General features: G+C 39.5%; 1 protein-coding gene across 9 annotated transcripts in view; it reads right to left on the bottom strand.

Moving 5' to 3' along the window:
- The window catches only part of Herc4 (HECT and RLD domain containing E3 ubiquitin protein ligase 4), a 77,937-nt gene that overhangs the window by 23,946 nt on the left and 32,382 nt on the right, over positions 1 to 21,609 (bottom strand). For 7 of the 9 annotated variants that reach the window (XR_008219856.1, XM_052744825.1, XM_052744824.1 and 4 more), the window contains 8 exons: positions 20,021 to 20,151; positions 14,384 to 14,544; positions 12,880 to 12,956; positions 12,581 to 12,705; positions 11,089 to 11,148; positions 10,548 to 10,659; positions 9,863 to 10,052; positions 8,336 to 8,508 (listed from right to left, as the gene is read on the bottom strand). Coding sequence is in view for 7 of the 9 variants with exons in the window: in XM_052744825.1 (XP_052600785.1) it covers positions 8,336 to 8,508; positions 9,863 to 10,052; positions 10,548 to 10,659; positions 11,089 to 11,148; positions 12,581 to 12,705; positions 12,880 to 12,956; positions 14,384 to 14,544; positions 20,021 to 20,151 (1,029 nt within the window). In the remaining 2 variants the exon portion in view is untranslated. Of the gene's footprint in view, positions 1 to 7,726; positions 7,830 to 8,335; positions 8,509 to 9,862; positions 10,053 to 10,547; positions 10,660 to 11,088; positions 11,149 to 12,580; positions 12,706 to 12,879; positions 12,957 to 14,383; positions 14,545 to 20,020; positions 20,152 to 21,609 lie in introns of all 9 variants that reach the window. The other 2 variants (XR_008219857.1, XM_052744830.1) reach the window with 2 other exon arrangements.

Here is a 21,609-nt window from a genome sequence, read left to right on the forward strand (position 1 = left end):
TGTCTAGGGAAGCCAACCTAAGTGGAAACTGCCCACTCGGAGATCAGACTAAATGCTCATCACTGTTGGAGAAAGTCTCGACTGTTTTATTAAGGAACTGACAAGAACTGACTGATGAGGAAATAATTTGGAGCTAACAAGTGTGAACTTTTGAAAATTATTCTGTTGGCTCAGTAAGATACAGAAGAATGAGGGGCTCGTGGTAGGAAATGAAGCAGAGTACCGATGAGATTTGAATTTCCCAATAAGACGACATGCAGAGACCACGACAGCTGAATGGACGAAGTCAATTTTTTCCCACAATACTTCAGATCTGGTGAACAACAAAAATGTCAGTAATAACACCTCTAAGTCAGAAGACATCCTTGCATGGCAGGAAGTGGGAGCTGGGGAGGAGGAGGAGGTCTTTGTAAATTCAAGCGTAAGGAGAAGGGACCAGGTGCAAAGGGGTATGATTACAGTACTCAGGAGGTAGAGGCAGGAGGACCAGATGTTTAAAGCTAGCCTAGTGTCTTAAATCTCTAGTGAGGGGAAGCCAATATGAGATACTTAAGACCATGTCAAAAAAAAAAAAAAAAAAAAAAAAAAGAGAGCAGTGGAAAGACTGTGATATAATTGAGAATTGTTTTCTTTAAAGAAAAATGCTACAGCAGTGGTAATAGTTAATTCCACATATATACTAAACAAAACTACCTTCCTAAGGGAAACAACAGAAGTAACTCTGTTAATGGCTCCTCTTTCAGCACAGTGAGTAAATCTACATTAAAAGCTTTTCTTGAGCAGAGCATGGTACCTTCAATCCCAGCATTCACTACACTGAAGTAGGCAGATCTCGAGGAGTGTGCCAGGTCAGCCCGGGACACGGAGTGAGACCCAGTCTCCAAACACAGTAAGACATCCCAACCAATAACCCTGTTCTTGGGGAGGCCGGACGGCTTGCCCGGTGAGGGCTCTTGCCTCCAAGCCTGCCTGCTAAGAGTGTGACCCTTGGATCTACAAGGAGAGGAAAGAACTGACTCCTGCAAGCTGTCCTCAGATCTTCACGTGTGTGCTGCGGGTCATGTACACAAACTAAAGAAATGGGACAGAAATCATTTAACTGGTATGGCATGGTGGACAGAAATCATTTAACTGGTATGGCCTCCTAACCCCAACAAGAAGAATGTCCATGAGTTCAACCCTGGTCAGAATAGTAAGTTCTGGGCCAGCCAGGGCTGCAGTAGGACCATGTCACAAAACAAAAGCCAATGTATCAATAAAATAAACAGCTATTTTCCTAATAAACTTGAACTTCTAAGAAAGCAAAGGAGGGACGAAATCATCAGAGGTATAAATCTAACTGGACAATTCTGGTATTTTAATATCAATTTAATAAAACATCAACCACAAACCTCCAGAAAGAAGAAATGAACCGATGAGAAGTAAAAGGTACACAGATAAGCATACAGTTCAGATTGCAACGAGACTTTAACACAAACCATCTCTATCTGCTGCACCTTTAGAGGGATGTGCAGTAATGAACAGACAGCTACTGTTCATTTTTAGTTGTTAATTTTCACGGATTCCAAACTTTTGCTTTAAAGGGAAATTAGAACAAACACTGCATGCATATCAGTTCTACAAAGAACAAGATCAGAACCTATTTTTTTCAATTGTTTTTTGTTTTTGTTTTTTTCAAGACAGGGTTTCTCTGTGTTGTTTTGGTGCCTGTCTGGATCTTGCTCTGTAGCCCAGGCTGACCTCAAACTCAGAGATCCACTGGCTCTGCCTCCCGAGTGCTGGGATTGCGCCACCACCGCCATCTTTAGACTTCATACTACTTGTGTACATTACTTCATTCACTATCTTTACAAAACAGTACTGCTTTTATTTTTAAAGTTATGGTTTTTTTGTTGTTGTTTTTTTTTTTTTTTTTTTTTTTTTTTTTTCGTTTTTCGAGACAGAGTTTCTCTGTGTAGCTTTGCGCCTTTCCTGGGACTCGCTTGGTAGCCCAGGCTGGCCTCGAACTCACAGAGATCCACCTGGCTCTGCCTCCCGAGTGCTGGGATTAAAGGCGTGCGCCACCACCGCCCGGCTAAAGTTATGTTTTTAATCCCTTTATTTTACTGACTGAAAAAAACATTTTTTTGGAGTGAGGCGGAGGGAGACAGTGCCTGACTACTGGTTTCCTTGAAACTAGCTATGCAGACCAGGCTGGCCTCAAACTCTAGAGATCTGCCCTTTCTGTTTCTGGAAGACTGGGACTGAAGGTGTGCAATACCAGGCCTCGCCATTTTTCCAATGTTCTCATTTGAGCTGTTAATACAGAAGACTTACTTATTAATGAAGATGCAAAGTGTGAAATACTGCCTAGTCTTTTAATAGAAGCTGTGTGTCCTGCCCTACAGTCTTTAATAGTAATATCATTAGCTGCACTCTTTACTAAAAAAACACACACAGTATCATACGTGCGCGCGCGCGCACACACACACAAATTCACAACAGCTTTTCCTCAGATACTCATATTTGTAAGTATAAATACAAACTACAAAAATAATAAGATCTGTGCATATAACATAACCCAGGATGGCCTTCAACTCACAATCTTCTTGCCTCAACACCCCAAGTACAGCTATGCCACTGGCCAGGCTCATAAAGCATTTTCTCCTCTTTCCTTCCTTTTTTGCTTTTGGTTTGTTTGAGACAGGTCTAGCTATGTAGACCAGGCTGGCTTTGAACTCACAGAGATTCACCAGCCTCTGCCTCCAATGCTGGGATTAAAGGTGTGCACACCCACACCCAGCTAACATCATACTTTAATATTTTTCAGTCTAGATTTAATGACTCTTGTTGAAAGTAATTCAGATCTGATTATTCTTTAAAATACGCATATCTGTAGAATGTAAATACTTTTTAAACACTAAAGAATAAATCATAGTTTCCTCCCTCTCCCCAAACAGTGTTTACAATCTGACTATTTTTTAACTAGGAGATATATCAGTTCTGGAGAGATGGCTCAGCAAGTAAAAGTGCACGCTGCTCTTCCAGAGAACACAAGTTTGGTTCCCAGACCCATCTGACTGCTCACAAAGAGCTGGAACTCAAGGTCCAGGAATTCCAATGCTCCCTTCTGGCCTGCATGGGCACTGCACTAAGGTGCACACAGTCACACTTTTTTTTTTTTAAGGTATGCACATATATCTAGAGAATTAACACGTCAAAATAATAAAAATTTAAAATCAGTGAAATGTTGACTTGGGGGGAATTACGACTAGTAGTTAATTCAAACATAATGATTTGATAACTAAAGAGAAAAATAGGTACTATAGCATTTAAAATGAACTGAGCTGGAGAGATGGCTCCAGCAGTTAGGTGCATTTGTTGCTCTTACAGAAGAGCAGGGTTGGGTTCCCAGCTCCCCACATGGTGGCCACAGTCCTCTGTAGTTCCAATTCCAAGGGATCCAATACTATCTTCTGACCACTGTAGACACTGGGCACATATGTGGGGCAAACATACATATATACATATACACAGATATACAGGTAATACTTATACATATAAAACAATAAAATTAACAAATCCATAAAAAGTGTAAATAAAGAAATTGGGTATTGAAGATTAATCCAAGGGTTTTGTATGTTTTGGTTTTTTGAGACAGAATCTACACAGCCTTGGCTGTTCTGGAACTAAGTAGACCACACTGGCCTCAGAGACAGACCTGCCTTTGCCTCCCAAGGGCTGAAATTAAAGGTGTGCTCATCACCATGCCTGTCTGAAAATTATCCAGAAGACATGCATACAAATTTACAAACAAAATATACACACATACACCCACCTTTCTGTATAGTGTGCATACTTACAAGCTAGCTTACAAAGCTACCTTTTCTTTAAGAAGTCTTTAATCCAGCTGGGTGTGGTGGCTCATGCCTTTAATCCCAGCACTTGGGAGATAAGAGACAGGCAGATCTCTGAGTTTGAGGCCAGTCTGGTCTACAAAGCAAGTTTCAGAACAGCGAGGGCTGTTACATAAATAAACTGTCTCGAAAAGCCAAAAAAAAAAAAAAAAAGTATTTAATTCTTTATTTAGTACATTTTTCCTTATCTAGAACTTATGCTATATCATAAATATTCATTTATTTGTACATAGATAACTTTCTAGATTGTCAGAGCCAAGGTGAAATTACATGATTTCCTATCACTAAATCCCTAACATCTAGTATAACAAGCATACAGTAGGCACTCAATAAATATTTGCAAAGGAAAAACAGAAATCACATGTAAGTTAAAAAAAAAATTCGTATATAATTTTTACTAAAAATGTTCAAAATAAAATCAAAATTCTGTTCACAATCCTTTTACTTTACACTATAATTTAGTACACTGATTAAGGAGTGACTATGCTGAATAAATGTATGTTCTATCCACTCAGTTTGAAGGTTCCGTGCCCCCACCCCAAATATTTGAAAACCGGTACTATATAGACCAACTAAGATAGACATACCAAGTAAGCCTTTTCTTTGGGCACACTAGTATTGCTGCCATGTACTGTGCAAGAACTCAAAACCAACCCAATGACTACCCAATAAACTTCTTTATCTCATTACAGCTCCATCCCTGACAGCAGGTACCAAAGGTATTTTCCTCAGGATGCCATTTAGAGCAGTGGAGATTTCTTCGTTACAAACTTTCCAAAGGACATGACATACGGGAGGAACAAGCACATCCTGAAACAGACAGTGAACAGAAACGACGTTTCCTTCCTCCTAGTCCTGCTCCTAGGTTAGGGTGAAGAGCAGACTGAGGAAACTCCCCGAACTCTCAGTCACTGAGCAGAGAAGGAATACATAATAGCTGTAAGACACAGTGTCTTTATGTTTTTTAATTTATATGTGTATTGGTGTGCTTTCAAGTATGTAACAACTTCAACTGAGAACCTAGCTTCTGTCTAACCCAACAAATCAAAGGTAGTGTTTTCTTCCCATCCAAATGGTGTGATACTCAAGTCTCTGCCTTCAGAATGCACAACAATTTAAAAATTATGTACCTTAGGGCCAGCAAGACAGCTTAGCAGGTAATGGCACTTGCCACCAAGCCTGACACCCAGTGTTCAACACCTGGGGCCAACATGGTGGAGAGAACTGACTCCTACAAGTTGTCCTCTGATTCCCTCATGTACACCAGGGTACATGCTTGACGGCACACATTCAACACAAACATACTAAAGTAAATATTTAAGTTACATAATTTAAATAATACATTAATCTTAAACTATCAGGGCTGATATTTTATTGGTAATTGTTCATTTGCATATGATAAAGAGAAAGACTTTGTTCAAAATCACACTGATAGGAAATAGCAAAAAAGAGATCAATGTGTGTTCTATTGATTTCCAGTCCAGGAACAGTGCTGATGTGGACATAAAGGCATAGCTCAGTGATAAGAGTAAGGCCTAGCACGACTAAAGAAGCCCTGAGCTCAATCTTTAGTACTGCACATACATATACATACATAAAAAAACACACAAAGCAGCCTAAACACAAGATAGTATACATAACATACTCTCTAGAGTTTGAATCGTGATTTCTAAAGGCATAATAAAAGTAAAACCTGCTCTAAGCATGTGTGTGTGTACACAAGTACTGATGCCCTAGAGGCTTAGGGTGTTAGAATGAATCCCTTGTACCTGGAGCTGCAAGAGGTTGTGAGCCCCTGCTTTGTGGGTTCTCTAGAAGAGCAGTATGTGCTTAATTGTTAAGCCATTTTTCCAGCCCCTAAGTACATGTTAACATACTCATTAATGTAGAAGGAAAACACCAAGGGTTTAAGAAGCAGATCTGAACTTCTTTCAATTCTGCGATTTACTAAACATTAATACTGAGCTGTTTTTCAATTTCTTTGGTTTTTTGAGACAGGATTTCTCTGTGAAGCCTTGGCTGTTTTGGAACGCTCTCTGTAGACCCCGCCTCAAAATCAGAGATTCACCTGCCTCTGCCTCCCAAGTAGGAATGTGCCACCACCACCTGGTAGGTTTGTTTGTTTGTTTCTTCAGTGTCTTAATTTATAAAAAGGGAAGAGATACCAACTATACAAGTCTATTTCTTAAAAATCTTTTAAAAAATGAATATATACACAATGCTCATAGTTATTACCCACAGAGGCTTCTAATGCTGGATACTGCTGACAAACAAGACATGTTAAGACTCGACTGCCATCCCAACCTTGAACTAGTAAGAAGGTGGACCCTAGTATTTGGCATGGCTCCTTCAAAATGGTCTCTGGAGCCAAGCTCGGTAGGCAATACTAAAATCCCAGCATCCAGGAAGCTGAGGTAGGAAGACCATGAATTTTAAGGGCAGCTGGGGCTATACCACAAGATCTAATCCCAAAACCTGAGAGTTAGACTGCAGCTCAGGGAAAGGACCTGCCTGCCATGTGCAGCTCCATCTACAGACCCGCTAGACTGCAGCTCAGGGAAAGGACCTGCCTGCCATGTGCAGCTCCATCTACAGACCCGCTAGACTGCAGCTCAGGGAAAGGACCTGCCTGCCATGTGCAGCTCCATCTACAGACCCGGAGAGAAGGGAATTGGGGGGGGGGGGGGGGATTAAAAAAAAAAACCCACAAAATCTTTGAGGAACACACCACCCGATAGACCAAGTATTGCCTAATTCTAAAACTTTGATCTCAGTGAAGGCGAAGGCGTCTGAGCTTGAAAGCCCTAGCTGGGACTATAAAAGTTCCTCTTCCCACTCCCTTTCTTTGAGACAGAGATGCCCTCTGCAGTTCACAGTGGCCTGGAATTTTGGTGATCCTCTTGCTTCAGCTTTCAGACTCCTGGAATTACAGGCAGCCCCTTCTCTTGAGATAAAAGACAGGGCTAAGTATTCTTTAAGAGGAATTAAAAAAAAAAATAAGCAGACAATGGAGTCAAAAAGAGTAATCATGTAGAAATACGGTCCAGCTGAAGAATGATGGCTCATGAAATATTAGGGGAAAGTTCATCCGAGGAAAGAAAAACACAATTAATCACTTGAATCCTAAACAAAAAGTATATAGAAAGGTGGAGACCCATGCTATGATGTTACAAGATCTTCATAATTGCAGTACGCTGCACACTCAGGCCCTGATAGGCTGCAAGAAAGTCTTGTTGTGGGGAATGACATGTTTTCCTAGAAAAGAAATTGCTATCATCTCTTTAATTATAACAATGAGAACAGAAATTAACTGCCTAAGAATCTTGGACATACTAAATACAAAAGGAAAAAGAAAAGTTCAAGGAAGTTAAGAAGTTGAGAAAAACACCCAGGAGCTTCACTTTAAAAAAAGTAAAATACAGCACTCGGGAGGCAGAGCCAGGCGGATCTCTGTGAGTTCGAGGCCAGCCTGGACTACCAAGTGAGTTCCAGGAAAGGCGCAAAGCTACACAGAGAAACCCTGTCTCGAAAAACCAAAAAAAAAAAAAAAAAAAAAAAAAAAAAAAAAAATAAAAAAAGTAAAATAAATGATCCACAGGGTTTCTTTGATACAGAGAAAAAGGGCTTATCTCCTCTGTCCCCTTTATTGCTTACTTTAGTACTGAGCAAGAAGAGTCTGAAAGTGTAAAGAAGTTGTTATGGAAAAGAAACTATATTCATATGGAGTTTTCAGGCTATTATGGACTATGAACACATGCTTCTCCCTTAGGTCATGTCTCATCTAAGTAGCAACTCTAGAGTACCAAATGGCATAACAGAGATATACCTACCAACTGTCAGGGATGACTCAGGTCCATCTTTAATGAGACAGCTGAGCTCTATTTCTTCATGTACCTTTGCACTTCTACAGTGTAAAGTGTACTATTTCTTACACTGGGAAAAAGGGCAGGAAAGAACAATAGGCAAATTAATGAATTATATATGGTTTCATTTTCAAATTAGTCAATTGTTTCAAATGAAACATTCTACTTTGATTGAGGCCATTAGTACCTACACCAAAAGAATAGAACTTTAAATGTTCGTAATTACAAGGGCCCAGTCACTTGTATGTATATGATAACCACTTATAACTAAAAATAATGTATCATTAAATTAACACATTAGGTTCCTTACAAGAAAACATAAGAATTCTAATTCATTAATATGCTATTGTTCTGCCCAACTGTAGGCTATAGATGCCTAACAAAGTCAAGTTACAAATCCAAAGCTACAAAGTATAAATATATTACTTGTAAAGGAAATGAGAAACTATGAATAACTTTCAAATTTCTTTAATATGTATCTTTTATGCCATTCTAATATTAATGTTAAAATGAACATTATCAATCTGTTAGTAGGAATGGGGAAAGAGGAAAATAAAGGACTAATAATGGACATACCCTATGTAATATTTCTAAAACCTTTAATGCGGTATGAAGAAAACTGTTGAAAATTCTTCTTTCAGAAGGGGGAATGCCGATCTTGTAGAGTTTCAAAAGATGTACCACAACTTCCTTAAAAAGTTCTACTATCTTGAGGAATAGTGGAGGTTCAAGTATTGACCACCAGTTTTCTGTTATTAAAGGGTGAACATGCAAATAAAATGAATAAAAAAAATCAGAATTTAAAAAAACACACTAACTTTTCTTCTAGAGCAGTGGTTTAACCTTTTGAACATTTCCAGAAGATGAATACAGCAATGATTTATATAACATCTTTAGGGCTTACAGATCACTTTCCTCACTACCAATACAGAATAATGTTCTTAAAAATCTCTCAAAAGTAAAGTATGAAAGACCTACTGAATTCACATTCTTGGTACCCCTGTTATATTTAAATTCATAAATTATAATTAAAAAATCAACATAGCTAATATTAAAATCAATTATTAAAATGTTACAGAAATCAGAATTCTTTTTAAACAAAATACACTTTAGAATCGTATTGTTCAAATATTTAAAAATCTAAGTTTTATTATTCAACTTAATATATAAAACTGAAATACTGTGAAGCAACAACTTTACAAATCTAAGGAACTCTGGGAAATCAGAAACAGGAAACTTACTGTAAAGTTGTAACCTATACTGCCTTATTCATGTTATTATTTGTTATTTGTTATTATTATTTGTAGGTAGTTTCTACCTACAAACCCCACAATCGTAGGAAATGAAGCAAGAAGAATGTAAAACCTTCTAAGTGGGGGAAGCAGTACTTGGCTTGACTCTTCCATGCTGGTTCACTCCTTCAGACCCCAGCATTCCTCACTTACTGCTTTTTCTACTCACCCTCAGCATTTAAGTTCTTATAGTCATTTTATTACTTCGATATATTTCAGTTCCACATACCTAGCAAACACTCTTAGAAAGCAAAACACTGGATTATCCATAGCAAGCCAAGTATAAAGGCCAGGAGTTAGCGATGAATCCACATCGTTAGAAGAATTAATGTGAGCAAAGTTAGACCAAAGCCCAGAGAATAACAGAGGCTGAACTGTGAACTCAGGAATCTTGTGCATAAGCAGAGGTACAAAATTAAAACAAAGGAAATTAGCAAGGGAAAGAACTAAGAGGAAAATGGTTGATCTTGAGGCTCAAGGATGATTTAAAACCAATGTTGTTCAGTTTCAATGGCTCTTCCAGTTCTTTACCAGCAAGATCACTCAAGGCGATGGGGGAGAAAAATAGGGGTTTTTAATTGTTCTTGATACTATATCTCTGTTATATTGGATTAAAATTCTATATTTAACATGATTTGCCTTCAGCAACTCCAACAATTAGAATCAAATACCCAGGGGAAAAAGCCAACAAGAGAGAAAAATCTATTCCATCTAGAACAATGTCAAATAAGCAAGGCAACAAAACAAAAGAACTCATTAACATTCTCATTTAAAGAGAAAACACTCAGAAGAAAAATACTAAAATTCTTACCGAGGACTTTCAGTGGTGCTTTTTCTAGGTTCACAAGAGCTGTACCAAAGGGAATTGCTATTGTTGTGAAATTGTTGGAGTCACTCATCAGGGGACATTCAGGTAGAGTAAGATAAAACCTCAAGGCTTCAACATCAGGTAAGGAGCTAGTCAGTTTAGGGATAAGATTCTTTTCCAAACTAGCTGCCACCTATATTGTGACAAAAAGCAAAAGCTACTTCATTTAAAGTGAATGCACTTCACAGAGATGCACATACACATTACGCACATATAACAGAAGAGTAAAGAGAAAATCAAGCACTACAACACACGTGAGCTGATGACTGAACCAAAAAGACAACAACTGAAGCACGATGCAAACTACTGCCTAAGCACTGCTAGACATTTCAAAAAGCAAGGGTAATATCAATGTAAACTCTACCAGTGACCACTATAGCTATTAACAGACTTAACCAAACAGTAGTGTTAAGTATTTAAAGTCTGCTACAAACATCTGAGAAATTTAATGTATCTTTAACACCTAAATTACAAATGCTTTAAAATAAACCTTGAATTTATCATGAAGTATAATGTCAGTCTATGAAATACAAGATTAATTCGTTTACAGACATAAAAGATCTGTAAAACTAACACGTAAGAATCCAGCAGTTCACTAAAGTAACTACACAACCATGTGAGAACAAACCTGCTGAGATATCTGAGGATGGTCAGGCTGGATGAGTTTGTGGAATAAGAGTCGAGCAGCATTCATATCAACTCCTGAAAATCTGGTACCTGTTCTATAGTGATCATCATTGCTAAAAAAAGAAAGAAGGGAGCAAAGTCATTTTCTTCAGCGCTGTACCCGTTAGCTGTTCCTAGGCTGCAGTGAATTAACCCAAGCTGTGCTCACACAATGACTCTTAATAAACTCAATGGACATCACATTAACACCCAACGGTGGACATGAAATAGTTAGGGAACTTGTTGAGAAGCAGGGGTTCAAAGTGAGTAAGAAGGAGATAGAGGGCAACCAGAGGTTAGAACATCGAAGCACATTATATACATGTATGAAGCTGTCAAAGAATTAACTTTTAAAAACAGAAAAACTCTAACAATTAAAATGTTAGTGTTTTCATTTCTTTAATATAGATTCCTACAAATATATATTAATTACTCAATTCTTTAATATATCACTCAATTCAATACATTTCAAAGGTTCAGGCAATCAAGGAATTGCCACTTACCTAACAGCTAAAAAACTTCCATTCAGGCAACCAGATGAAGAAAATGTTCCATCTATCTCACTAAAAATAAAATAAATGAGACACATATAACTATTTGTCTTTTGTTTATAATAAAAATTTAAACGACAATTTAGACCTAGGTATGGTGACACATGGGTAGAATCTAATCATCTGGGAAGGTGAGGCAGGAAAATCTACAGCTTGAGGCCAACTGAGGCTATACAATTAAGACTGCCCTATTTAAAAGAGAGAGAGAGAGAGAGAGAGAGAGAGAGAGAGAGAGAGAGAGACCAGAAATGACTTAGTAATTGCTTGCTGTGTAAGTAAAAGGACTCAAGTTTGATACCCTAGGATTCTGTGTCTGGCAGTGTGTGTTTATAATATTAGAGCTGGGGAGGTAGAGGAAAGATTCCCTAAGGCCCACCAACCACCTAGTATCAGAGTGGACACAAGGGGATTCCAGAGCTGACTAAACAGTCAGCCTAAGATGGTGTCTCAAAAACTAAAACACTGAGTGATGGGAAGAACATTCAACAAAGACTCACGGCTTCCACACGTACATGGAAACAAGTGAATGCACATCTGCAGACATCCGTGCACACACCCACAAAAGATAAATTCAAGGAAACAAACTTTGATTCTACCTACCAACCTACTCAGGACAAGGTATCACTATGTAGCCTTGACTGGCGCTAGAATTTGCTATGCAGACCAGGTTGGCCCTGAACTGAGAGAATCACCTGCCTCGGACTCCCAAGTACTGGGATTAAAGGCATGTACCCCCCAAACCAGGTCCACTCTTCAAATCGTTTTTTTTTTTTTTTTTTTTTGGTTTTTCGAGACAGGGTTTCTCTGTGTAGCTTTGCGCCTTTCCTGGGACTCACTTGGTAGCCCAGGCTGGCCTCGAACTCACAGAGATCCGCCTGGCTCTGCCTCCCGAGTGCTGGGATTAAAGGCGTGCCGAGTGCTGGGATTAAAGGCGTGCGCCACCACCGCCCGGCCTTCAAATCGTTTTTATGTAAGTGGAAGAGAACTCACTTCTCCAAGTTCTCCACTGACTGCCACATGTGTACAACAGCATGTGTGCACCCATACACATATAAGCAAAATAAATAAATACTAATTAAAATAAAAACCAAGAGAGGATTAAGGAAACAAAGGAGCACAGCTTAAATGCAATCTGAAAACAGCTCTGTTCCACACTGTATCAATCAGTTTCACATGTATTTTTAAATGAGATCTTAAAAACCCACTACGGAAGCTGTAAGTACTTAAAACTTTTATATACAAATTATGCAGAGAATGGCAGGTCAATGAAATATTTAAATGAAAATTCTGGGGGTGGTGGTGGATGATAAGAGACGGGGAAATGAATGGAATCAAGATATATGATGCAAAAGACACACAGAATGAAAAAAAGAAAATGTTCCACAAATGATGCTCTACCACACAGGTTTGGGCTGTGTACTTATGAGTGAAATGTCTCGCATACTTGGCTATCTCCACAGGAAACCTTCCAGAAGGGTAGCTGAGCCATTTCTGAATCAGAGCTTCATTCACTGTCCAGATCTGCTTTGAAGGGTCAGGGCATCTGAAGTCATCTGCTGGGCCACAGCTCTACATTACAATCAAAGAGATCAGTCAGAGGAAGAGACGTCACAACACATGATAAAGAACTGATATTTTTGTTTGCTTATTTTTGTTAAAAACAGTAGAAAATTGGGAGGTATGTTTCTAAATTACTCCAACTTCTTTGACGCTAACTGATTATTTTTATGATTATATTAGTACCTGAGGACTAGTGTAATGTGAAAAGCTTTGATCGCCACCTGAGAAAATTCTTTTGACACAGAAATAGTCTTCAGAATCTACAATAAAAATAAAATGTAAAACATTAAATTCCAGAACATTAAATGTGAAACAAGACTTGTCTTGATCATCTAAATAGGCTTCTCATTCATTCTATGGACTCCATAACATGAAATGGCTTGAAATGCTCTGAATGACTTGGAATGAGATGGACCAACTGATGAACATGAAATGACCCCACAAGCCTAAGCACCATTTGGAAAATTCCTAAGATTTTCTTCTGACCTGTATCCATGCACAAAACTGTTTTCTAGTCTGTATCTAATATTTTGTTTTAAACAATAATATAAAATTGGAATAATTGTTACAAAAGTTACAAGAAAAAATTAAAGGGGGCACACTTGAAATCTCAGCATTTGGTAGACAAAACTATTGAATGTGAGACTAGCCTGGGATACATATCAAAACTACACCTCAAAATAAACAGCAAACAGAAATTCATTTTAAAAAAGAACATGGGAAAATTTAAATAATTTTGAGTAAATACTTCATAATGCATAACTATTTCCACTGACTGTCTATAGAACAGTGGTTTCTCAACCTGTGAGTCGCGACCCATTTGAGGGTCGAATGACCTTTTCATAGGAGTCACCTAAGACCATTAAAAAACACAGATATTTGCATTACATTCGTAACAGTAGCAAAAATTACAGTTATGAAGTAGCCACAAAAATAATTTTAAGTTTGGGGATCACCACAACATGAGGAACTGTATTAAAGGGTTACAGCATTAGTAAAATTGAAAACCATTGCTCTAGAAGGTGACAGAGTCATTTATCAATAAAAACTAAGCCAGGGGCTGGGGAGATGACTCAGTGTTTGAAAGTGCTACCTCTGCAAGTGTGACGACCAAGTTGTATGCCTGGAACCATTGTTGAAAAGAAACCCGGATGCAGCCAGACGTGGCCCATGCTTTTGATCCCAGCACTCAGCAAAGACAGGTGCATCTCTAAGTTTGAGGCCAGCCTGTCTACAGAGTGAGTTCCAGGGCAGCTTTTCTAATTAATAAGAAGTCTCTGTGTCGTTATTTGGGGGATGGCTGGTGGGACAGAAAAAGGCTCATGTGTTTTAGGTCTTGCCACAAGTCCAGGCTACACTAAATCCAATGTTCCTCCTATTGCCACCACATTTGTTAAAAAAAAAAAAAAAAAAAAGAAAGAAATTTGATGTTTTGTCTTGGAGTTTCTATAAACACAGAAGCCTTCATCACAGAAGACCAACATTTTATTTATTTATATTTTATGTATGAGTGTCTCCATATATAGCCATACACCAGAAGGCATCAGATCCTATTATAGATGGTTGTGAGCCACCATGTGGTTGCTGGATGCTCTTAACCCCCAAGCCATCTCTCTAGCCCCAGAAGACCAGCATTTTAATAAGAGCTTTAATACATGTAGCAGAGGTTAAATACATTAGCACTTACCAATATCTTGTGGACACTGCCCATTATAAGAAAACCAATTTCCTTTTACAGTGAAAGGACTTTTTCTGTTGCTTGTTGAACCAGTTCCCAACTGCCCATTACCACCAAGACCAAAGGAGTAAATTCGTCCTGAAGAAGGAACAAATGCAGAGGTATGCTGCCTAGAACAAAATGATAGAAAATCTCTGACTTAAGGTTAAATTCCAAACAACATACTTAGAAAAATAAAAATGAACCAACATAATCTTCTCTTAAAAAAATCAACTGGGCCTGGGAAGATGGCTCAGTAGGAGTGAGTGTCTGCTCTCTAAGCATGGGAAACAGATAAGAATGTCCACCACCATTTAAAGAGCTAGGGATGAACAGCTGTGTGTTTGTAAACACAGCATGTGGAGTAGGGCCATGCTGGTCCTGAGAGCTTACTGACCAGGCAGCTTTGCGGAAATGGCGAACTTCCAGCTCACCGACAGTCTCTATCTCAGGACATGGCAGCAGAGAGTGACAGAGACGGACACTCAATGCTCTATTCTGGCCTATGAAGATGCACCCCCCACACGATAAACATCACAAATCATCTTAACAAACACACAAGGAGCAACAATTAACAAGTAGGAATGGGGTTAAGACAGACCCTGGAATCAATCCCTAGCACTGAAAACAAACACACAGAAAATAAAACTAGAAATAAAAGAAAAAATATTTAATCTGATAAAGATTACCTACAAAAATAGCTGGGCATAGTGGTGCACGCCCTTTGATCCCAGCACTTGGGAGGCAGAGGCAGGTGGATCTTTGTTGAGTTCAAGGCCAGCCTGGCCTACAGAGCAAGTTCCAGGACAGGCTCCAAAGCTACACAGAGAAACCTTGTCTTGAAAAACAAAACAAAACAAAAAGAAAAAGATGCTTGCTATGTAAGCATGAGGACTTCAGTTCAGATCCCAAGAACCCATATAAAGGAGCCAGGTTTAGCAGTGTGTCTGTACACCTATAAACTTAGAGCTAGGGGTGCAGAGACACGAAAATGAAATGGGCCTTACTGGCAAGCCAATCAAGGCAACCGGGAAACTCCAGGTTCAGAGAAAAAGCCTGTCTCAAAAAGATAAAGAGAAGAGACCAAGGAAGGCATTTTCTGGCCTCCATGAAAGTGGATATCCACAAACACATAAAAAATTAAATATGTAAATAAATGGAGGGCTCACCTATGTTCAAGCACTGACTAAAAGATTTGATATTAGAGTATCAATGTTACCCTAAGCAAAGTAAAATTACACACAAATTCTATGTAATCTCTATAATAATCCAAGCAATGTATTTTTCAGAAAAACTAAAACTCATTAGGCATCTCAACAGATGTCAAACAGTAAATGTAATTTTTCGGAAAAGATTTTGTATTTTATGCATATGATTGTTTTGCTTGAATATATGTTTATGCACCAAGTGTATGCAGTGTCCAGAGAGGACAGAAGGGAGAATCCAATCCCCTAGAACTGGAGTTACAGTTAGTTAGCTGTGAACTGCCATGAGTGCTGAGAACTGAACCCAGGTCCTCCACAAGGCAGGTGCCCTTAACCACTGGGCATTCTCTCCGGCCCAGTTAATATGATCTTATGAAGAAAGGAAGTGGAACAGGTGCTGCATGCTTCTGCTCGAGGCCAGCCAGAACTACACAGCTAGACTGTCTAAAGAACAGAAAAACAAGGCTGGTCGGCTCACACTTCAGGACTTTAAAACATGATACATAGTGACAGCAGCTAAAACTCCATAGTGTTAGCACACAAATCAATAGAATAGACAGCCCAAAATTAAGTCCTACAGTGCAAGGCCAAATGTGTCTGAGCAAGCATTTAAAAAAAAATCATTCAGTGGGAGGCAGAGGAAGGTGGATGTCTGTGAGTTCGAGGCCAGCCTGGGCTACAGAGTGAGTTCCAGGGCAGGCACAAAGCTACACAGAGATACCCTGTCTCAAAAAACCAAAATCATTCAATATAGAAAGAAAAATCTGGGGCTGGAGAGATGGCTCAGAGGTTAAGAGCACTGACTGCTCTTCCAGAGGTCCTGAGTTCAATTCCCAGCAACCACATGGTGGCTCACAACCATCTGTAACGAGATCTGGTGCCCTCTTCTGGCCTGCAGTCATACATGCTGTATACATAATAAATAAATAAATCTTTAAAAAAAAAAAAAAAAAAAAAAAAAAAAAAAAGAAAAAATCTTGCCGGGCGGTGGTGGCGCACGCCTTTAATCCCAGCACTCGGGAGGCAGAGCCAGGCGGATCTCTGTGAGTTTGAGGCCAGCCCTGGGCTACCACGTGAGTCCCAGGAAAGGCGCAAAGCTACACAGAGAAACCCTGTCTCGAAAAGCCAAAAAAAAAGAAAGAAAAATCTTTTATATATAAATAATGCTGGGAAAACTGGTTATCTACATGCAGAAGAATAAAGCTGAACCTTTATTGACTTATTACAAGAACTGACATCAGGCTGGGAGGTGGTGATGTAGACACATAAAGACTGGAGCAGAAGACTGTTCCAAGTTCAAGGTAAGATTGAGCTATATAAAGCACATTGGATTTGGCAATATTTTTCTTTTTTTCTTTCTGGTTTTTTAAGACAGGGTTTCTCTGTGTAGTTTTGGAGCCTGTCTTAGAACTCACTCTGTAGACCAGGTTGGCCTTGAACTCACAGAGCTCCACCTGCATCTGCTTCCCAAGTGCTGGGATTAAAGGTGTGCATTACCACCTCCCGGGAAGATTTGGGCAATGTTTTTCTCAATTACACCACAGTCACAGGCAACAAAACAACAAAAACAGCGCCAGGCGGTGGTGGCGCACGCCTTTAATCCCAGCACTCGGGAGGCAGAGCCAGGCGGATCTCTGTGAGTTCGAGGCCAGCCTGGGCTACCAAGTGAGTTCCAGGAAAAGGCGCAAAGCTACACAGAGAAACCCTGTCTCGAAAAAACCAAAAAACAAAAAACAAAAACAAAACAGACTTCAAGAAATTTAAATTTGCCTGTGGTACCTAAAAGTACTATTTAGCCAGATGCAATGGCTCATGCCATTAATCACATCCAGCTATTATTAAGTTTGAGAGAACTGAAGACAATTTATGCCCGGGGCTTTGGGGCAACCCCCACCCCCACCGTGTGTGTGTGTGTGTGTGTGTGTGTGGTGTGTGGTGTGTGTGTGTGTGTAGGACAATCTCAGGTATCTATGTCTTTTGACACAAGGTCTCTCACTAGCCTGGAACTCATCAATTAGGCTAGAATGGCTGGTCAGCAAGCCCCAGGAATTCTTCTGTTTCTGTCTCATCAATGTCAGGCTTATAAGCATATGGCACCATGTCCAACATCTTATATGGGTTGTGGGGACTGAACTCAGGTCTTGTGCTAGTAAGGCAAGCACATTACTAAGAGATATTCCATCCCCCACCCCCCAGTCCAGGATGCCATTATTTCTCTCTTCTTTTCTTTTTATTTTTAAATCAATTTTTACTTGGTCTATGTGGGTGTTCTGCCTATAGGTATGTCTGTGCACCACATGCATGTACTGGTGTCCACAGAAGCCAGGAAAGGGTATTGGATCTGGACTCAGAGATGGCTAAGATACCATAATGGTGCCTGGAATAGAACTTGGGTCCTCTGGAAAAGCAGTCAGTGCCAGGATCCCATTTGTTAAAATAAATGTGTTTTATCTCCATGTGTATCTGGTACGTGTGCAGTGACCAAGGAAGCCAGAAAAGATTCCTTAAAACTGTAGTTACAGTTATGAATTGCCGTGTGAGTGCTGGGATTCAAACCCAGGTCCTCTGTAAGAGCAGAAGTGATCTTACCCACTGAGCAGTATCTCTAGCCTTCCCAACTGACATGTTATGAGCAATTTTTTCAGACACCACCAGAATCACATTTTGCACTTAGAATTTTATTATAAGGTGAATTAAAGCTTGCTACTTATTTGAGAACATTTCTTGCAAAACTGCTTCAGAAAACACACTGCATTCCGGAGTCTTCCAAAAGCAACTACCTGATCAAAAGCCAAAACGTAAAATTGAGCCAAATGCCTGCCATGGCTTGTCTCAGTCAGCCTATAGATTATTTTCATCCGGATTTTGGTTTTAGAAGAATAGCTCAGCATTTAAAAAGACGGTATTCTCAAAAGCTGGTAATGAAATATTCCTTTGTGTTGGGAAGGTTCAGGAGGTAGAGGGTTTCAGAGGTAAGTCATGAGACAGTATAGAGGGCCCACTCTACCTGAGGATTTATGAATGGTTAACAATTACAAGGGGAGAGAATTTTCTTTAGCCACCCAGAATCAGTCCATGCTCCTGTGACCACCATACCCATGGTCCTTTAAGAAACTAAACTAAACTACACTTAGATGGGGGAATTGTTTCTTTATGCCCCAAGTATGGATGAATATGAGTGTGTTTATTCACATCTCTCCAGACAACACAAAATATTTACACAAGGGCAATCTATAAGATGCAAGAAAATATCTGCAGATTAGCTATCTGATAAAGAGATTACATCCAGAATATAGTAGTCAACAAAACAAAAATAGATTTCATAAAGATGCTGAGCTCACTAAGCAGTGGGGAAATATAAATCTAAACAAGATATGCCTATCAGGATGGCTGTCTGATAAAGGAGAACTAATCAGTGTTGGTGAATAATTAAAAAAGATTCCATTACAATGGAACATGAAGTAGTTTCGAAGAAACTGCAAACAGAATCACCATAAGACGGCTCTGTTATTTTGACTCCTCAGCAGCTAATTAGACATTCAGGAGAAATGTTTTACCTCATACTATTAGAACCCTAAGACAATTTATTACACAACCATTTAAAAAAAGCTAAATTTTGCTGGGCGGTGGTGGTATACACCTTTAATCCCAGCTCTTGGGAGGCAGAGGCAAGCCTGGTGTTCAGAGTAAGTTCCAGGCCAGTCAGAGCTACACAGACAGAAACCCTGTCTTGAAACAAAGGGGGGGAAAATGTGAAATTTTTCTTGGGGTGGGGACAGGGGAGCAGGTTGTTTTGTTTGAAACAGGGACTCCTTATGTAGCCTCCCATGCTAGAATTACATGCATGCCATGCTTACCAGCTCACTAATCAGTCCAGAGACCAAAATTCTCTCTTCTTTGTAGCATGAGTCTTAACAGGTCTTATTAATAAAAATAAACCTGAGCCAGGTATTGGGGTGAATGCCAGAAGATCAGAGAAGCAGAACAAGCCACAGCCACTTCACCTTGCCAATTCCTCAGCTGATCCTGTTTCCTCAGACTGGAAACTTCTGAGTCCTCATCCAAACAGATCTCAGCTGAACTGCTGCTCAAAAGCCTGAAAGCTTAATCGACCCTAGTTTCTGGTTTTCATGACTTATATACCTTTCTGCTTCCTGCCATCACTTCCTGGGGTTAAAGGCATGAGTCACCATGCCTGGCTGTTTCCAGTGTGACACTGAACTCACAGAGATCCAGAGGGATCTCTGCCTTTGGAATGTTAGGATTAAAGGTGTGTTGCCACCATTTTCTGGCCTCTATGTCTATCTAGTGGCTGTTCTGTTCTCTGACCCCAGATAAGTTTATTAGGGTGCACAATATTTTGGGGAACACAGTATCACCATACTTCTTTACCACAGCTTACCTTCCACAAGCAATCTGAGTAACAATGCTTCCCATAAGTTCAAAAACTTTCCTTGGGTTTATTTCATGACTGGTAGAATTATGACCCAACTGGCCATACCCTCCGGCTCCAAAGGTAAACACTCCACCTTCCTGGAAAACAACAAACAACTAACTTATGAGGAAGCTTAACGAAAGAAAATAAACTAATGTTCAGAAATGAGTTGACCTTTAATATGGACTCAGTGTTTTCTTTCCTGTCTTTGAAATTGAACAGATGATGGCTGACTCAAGAAGTTAAATTGTCTGAAAACTAAGGCAATTTGATTATGATAGTTGGGACTAACCTCACCACTCAGTGCATGTGAGGCAACACTCTATCACTCAGGCTACATCTTCATACCTTTTTTACTTAAAACATCTTAAAATTTTATTATTGGAGTCGGGCGGTGGTGGCGCACGCCTTTAATCCCAGCACTCGGGAGGCAGAGTCAGGTGGATCTTTGTGAGTTCGAGGCGAAAGGCGCAAAGCTACACAAAGAAACCCTGTCTCGAAAAACCAAAAAAAATAATAATAATAATAATAAAAAATTTTATTATTGGTATGGGTGTGCATGCTGCACCCCTGTGAACACACGGACTCAAAGGACAGCTCTATGGAGTTGGTTCTCTCCTTCCACCTTTCCTTGAGTTCTGGTGAATCAACTCAGGTTTCCAGGAGTGCCTGCAAAGCACCTTTATCTGCTGAGCTATCACACCAGTCTCTCCCTTTTGCTTTGAAATAGAATCTCACTGAGACATTAAGGTTGGCCCTGAACTTATGGCCTCCTGCTTCAGCATCTCAAGTAGTTGTGACTATGGGTTGAAGCACCAGGCAGGCTTCCACAGATTTTTTAAGTACTAAATGATGTTTATATTATGATAAAAACAATGTTAAGTGTTCTTTACAGAAGGAATTACTGCTGGGCATGGTGTTACACAAGTGCAGTCTCAGCACTTGAGAAGACAAGGTTAAAAGGCTGTCCAAGAGTTTGACGACATGAGACACCTAACCCCCAAATAACACCTACTACTAAACCACCCAGAGAGCCAGGACATGCTGGGCTGCGCTGCTTTTGCTTTCTTTTTTAATTCAAAGGACACATTTCTAACGTTTCACAAAAACTTTAAAATGCTACTATCTTTAGTTAGAAAGCTAATTATGTCTTGAACATAAATGCTCGACCTAAATTGAATGTGATGTTCTCTCATCAGGAAGTTGGGGGCAAAAAGATAATGAGTTTAAGGCCAGCCCAAGCTATGCAGAGAAAGAAATTCTGTCAAAAACAAACATGAAGAGTACATGTAAGCAGAATGCACAGATACGATTTTAAGCATACACAGTTGCTATGAGAGATCATCTTTAATTTTTTGTTATTAATACTCATGAGTCAATTAGAGGCTATGCTTTTTTTTTTTTTTTTTTTTTTAAATTGGTTTTTTGAGACAGGATTCCTCTGTGTAGTCTTGGCTGTCCTGGAACTTGCTCTGTAGACCAGGCTGGCCTGGAACTCAGAGATCCAACTGTCTCTGTCTCCTAAGTGCTGGGATTAAAGACATGTGCCACCACCG

Source organism: Peromyscus californicus, unplaced genomic scaffold (assembly GCF_007827085.1).
Source record: "Peromyscus californicus insignis strain IS unplaced genomic scaffold, ASM782708v3 Scaffold_19__1_contigs__length_69161282, whole genome shotgun sequence".
Classification (NCBI taxonomy): domain Eukaryota; kingdom Metazoa; phylum Chordata; class Mammalia; order Rodentia; family Cricetidae; genus Peromyscus; species Peromyscus californicus.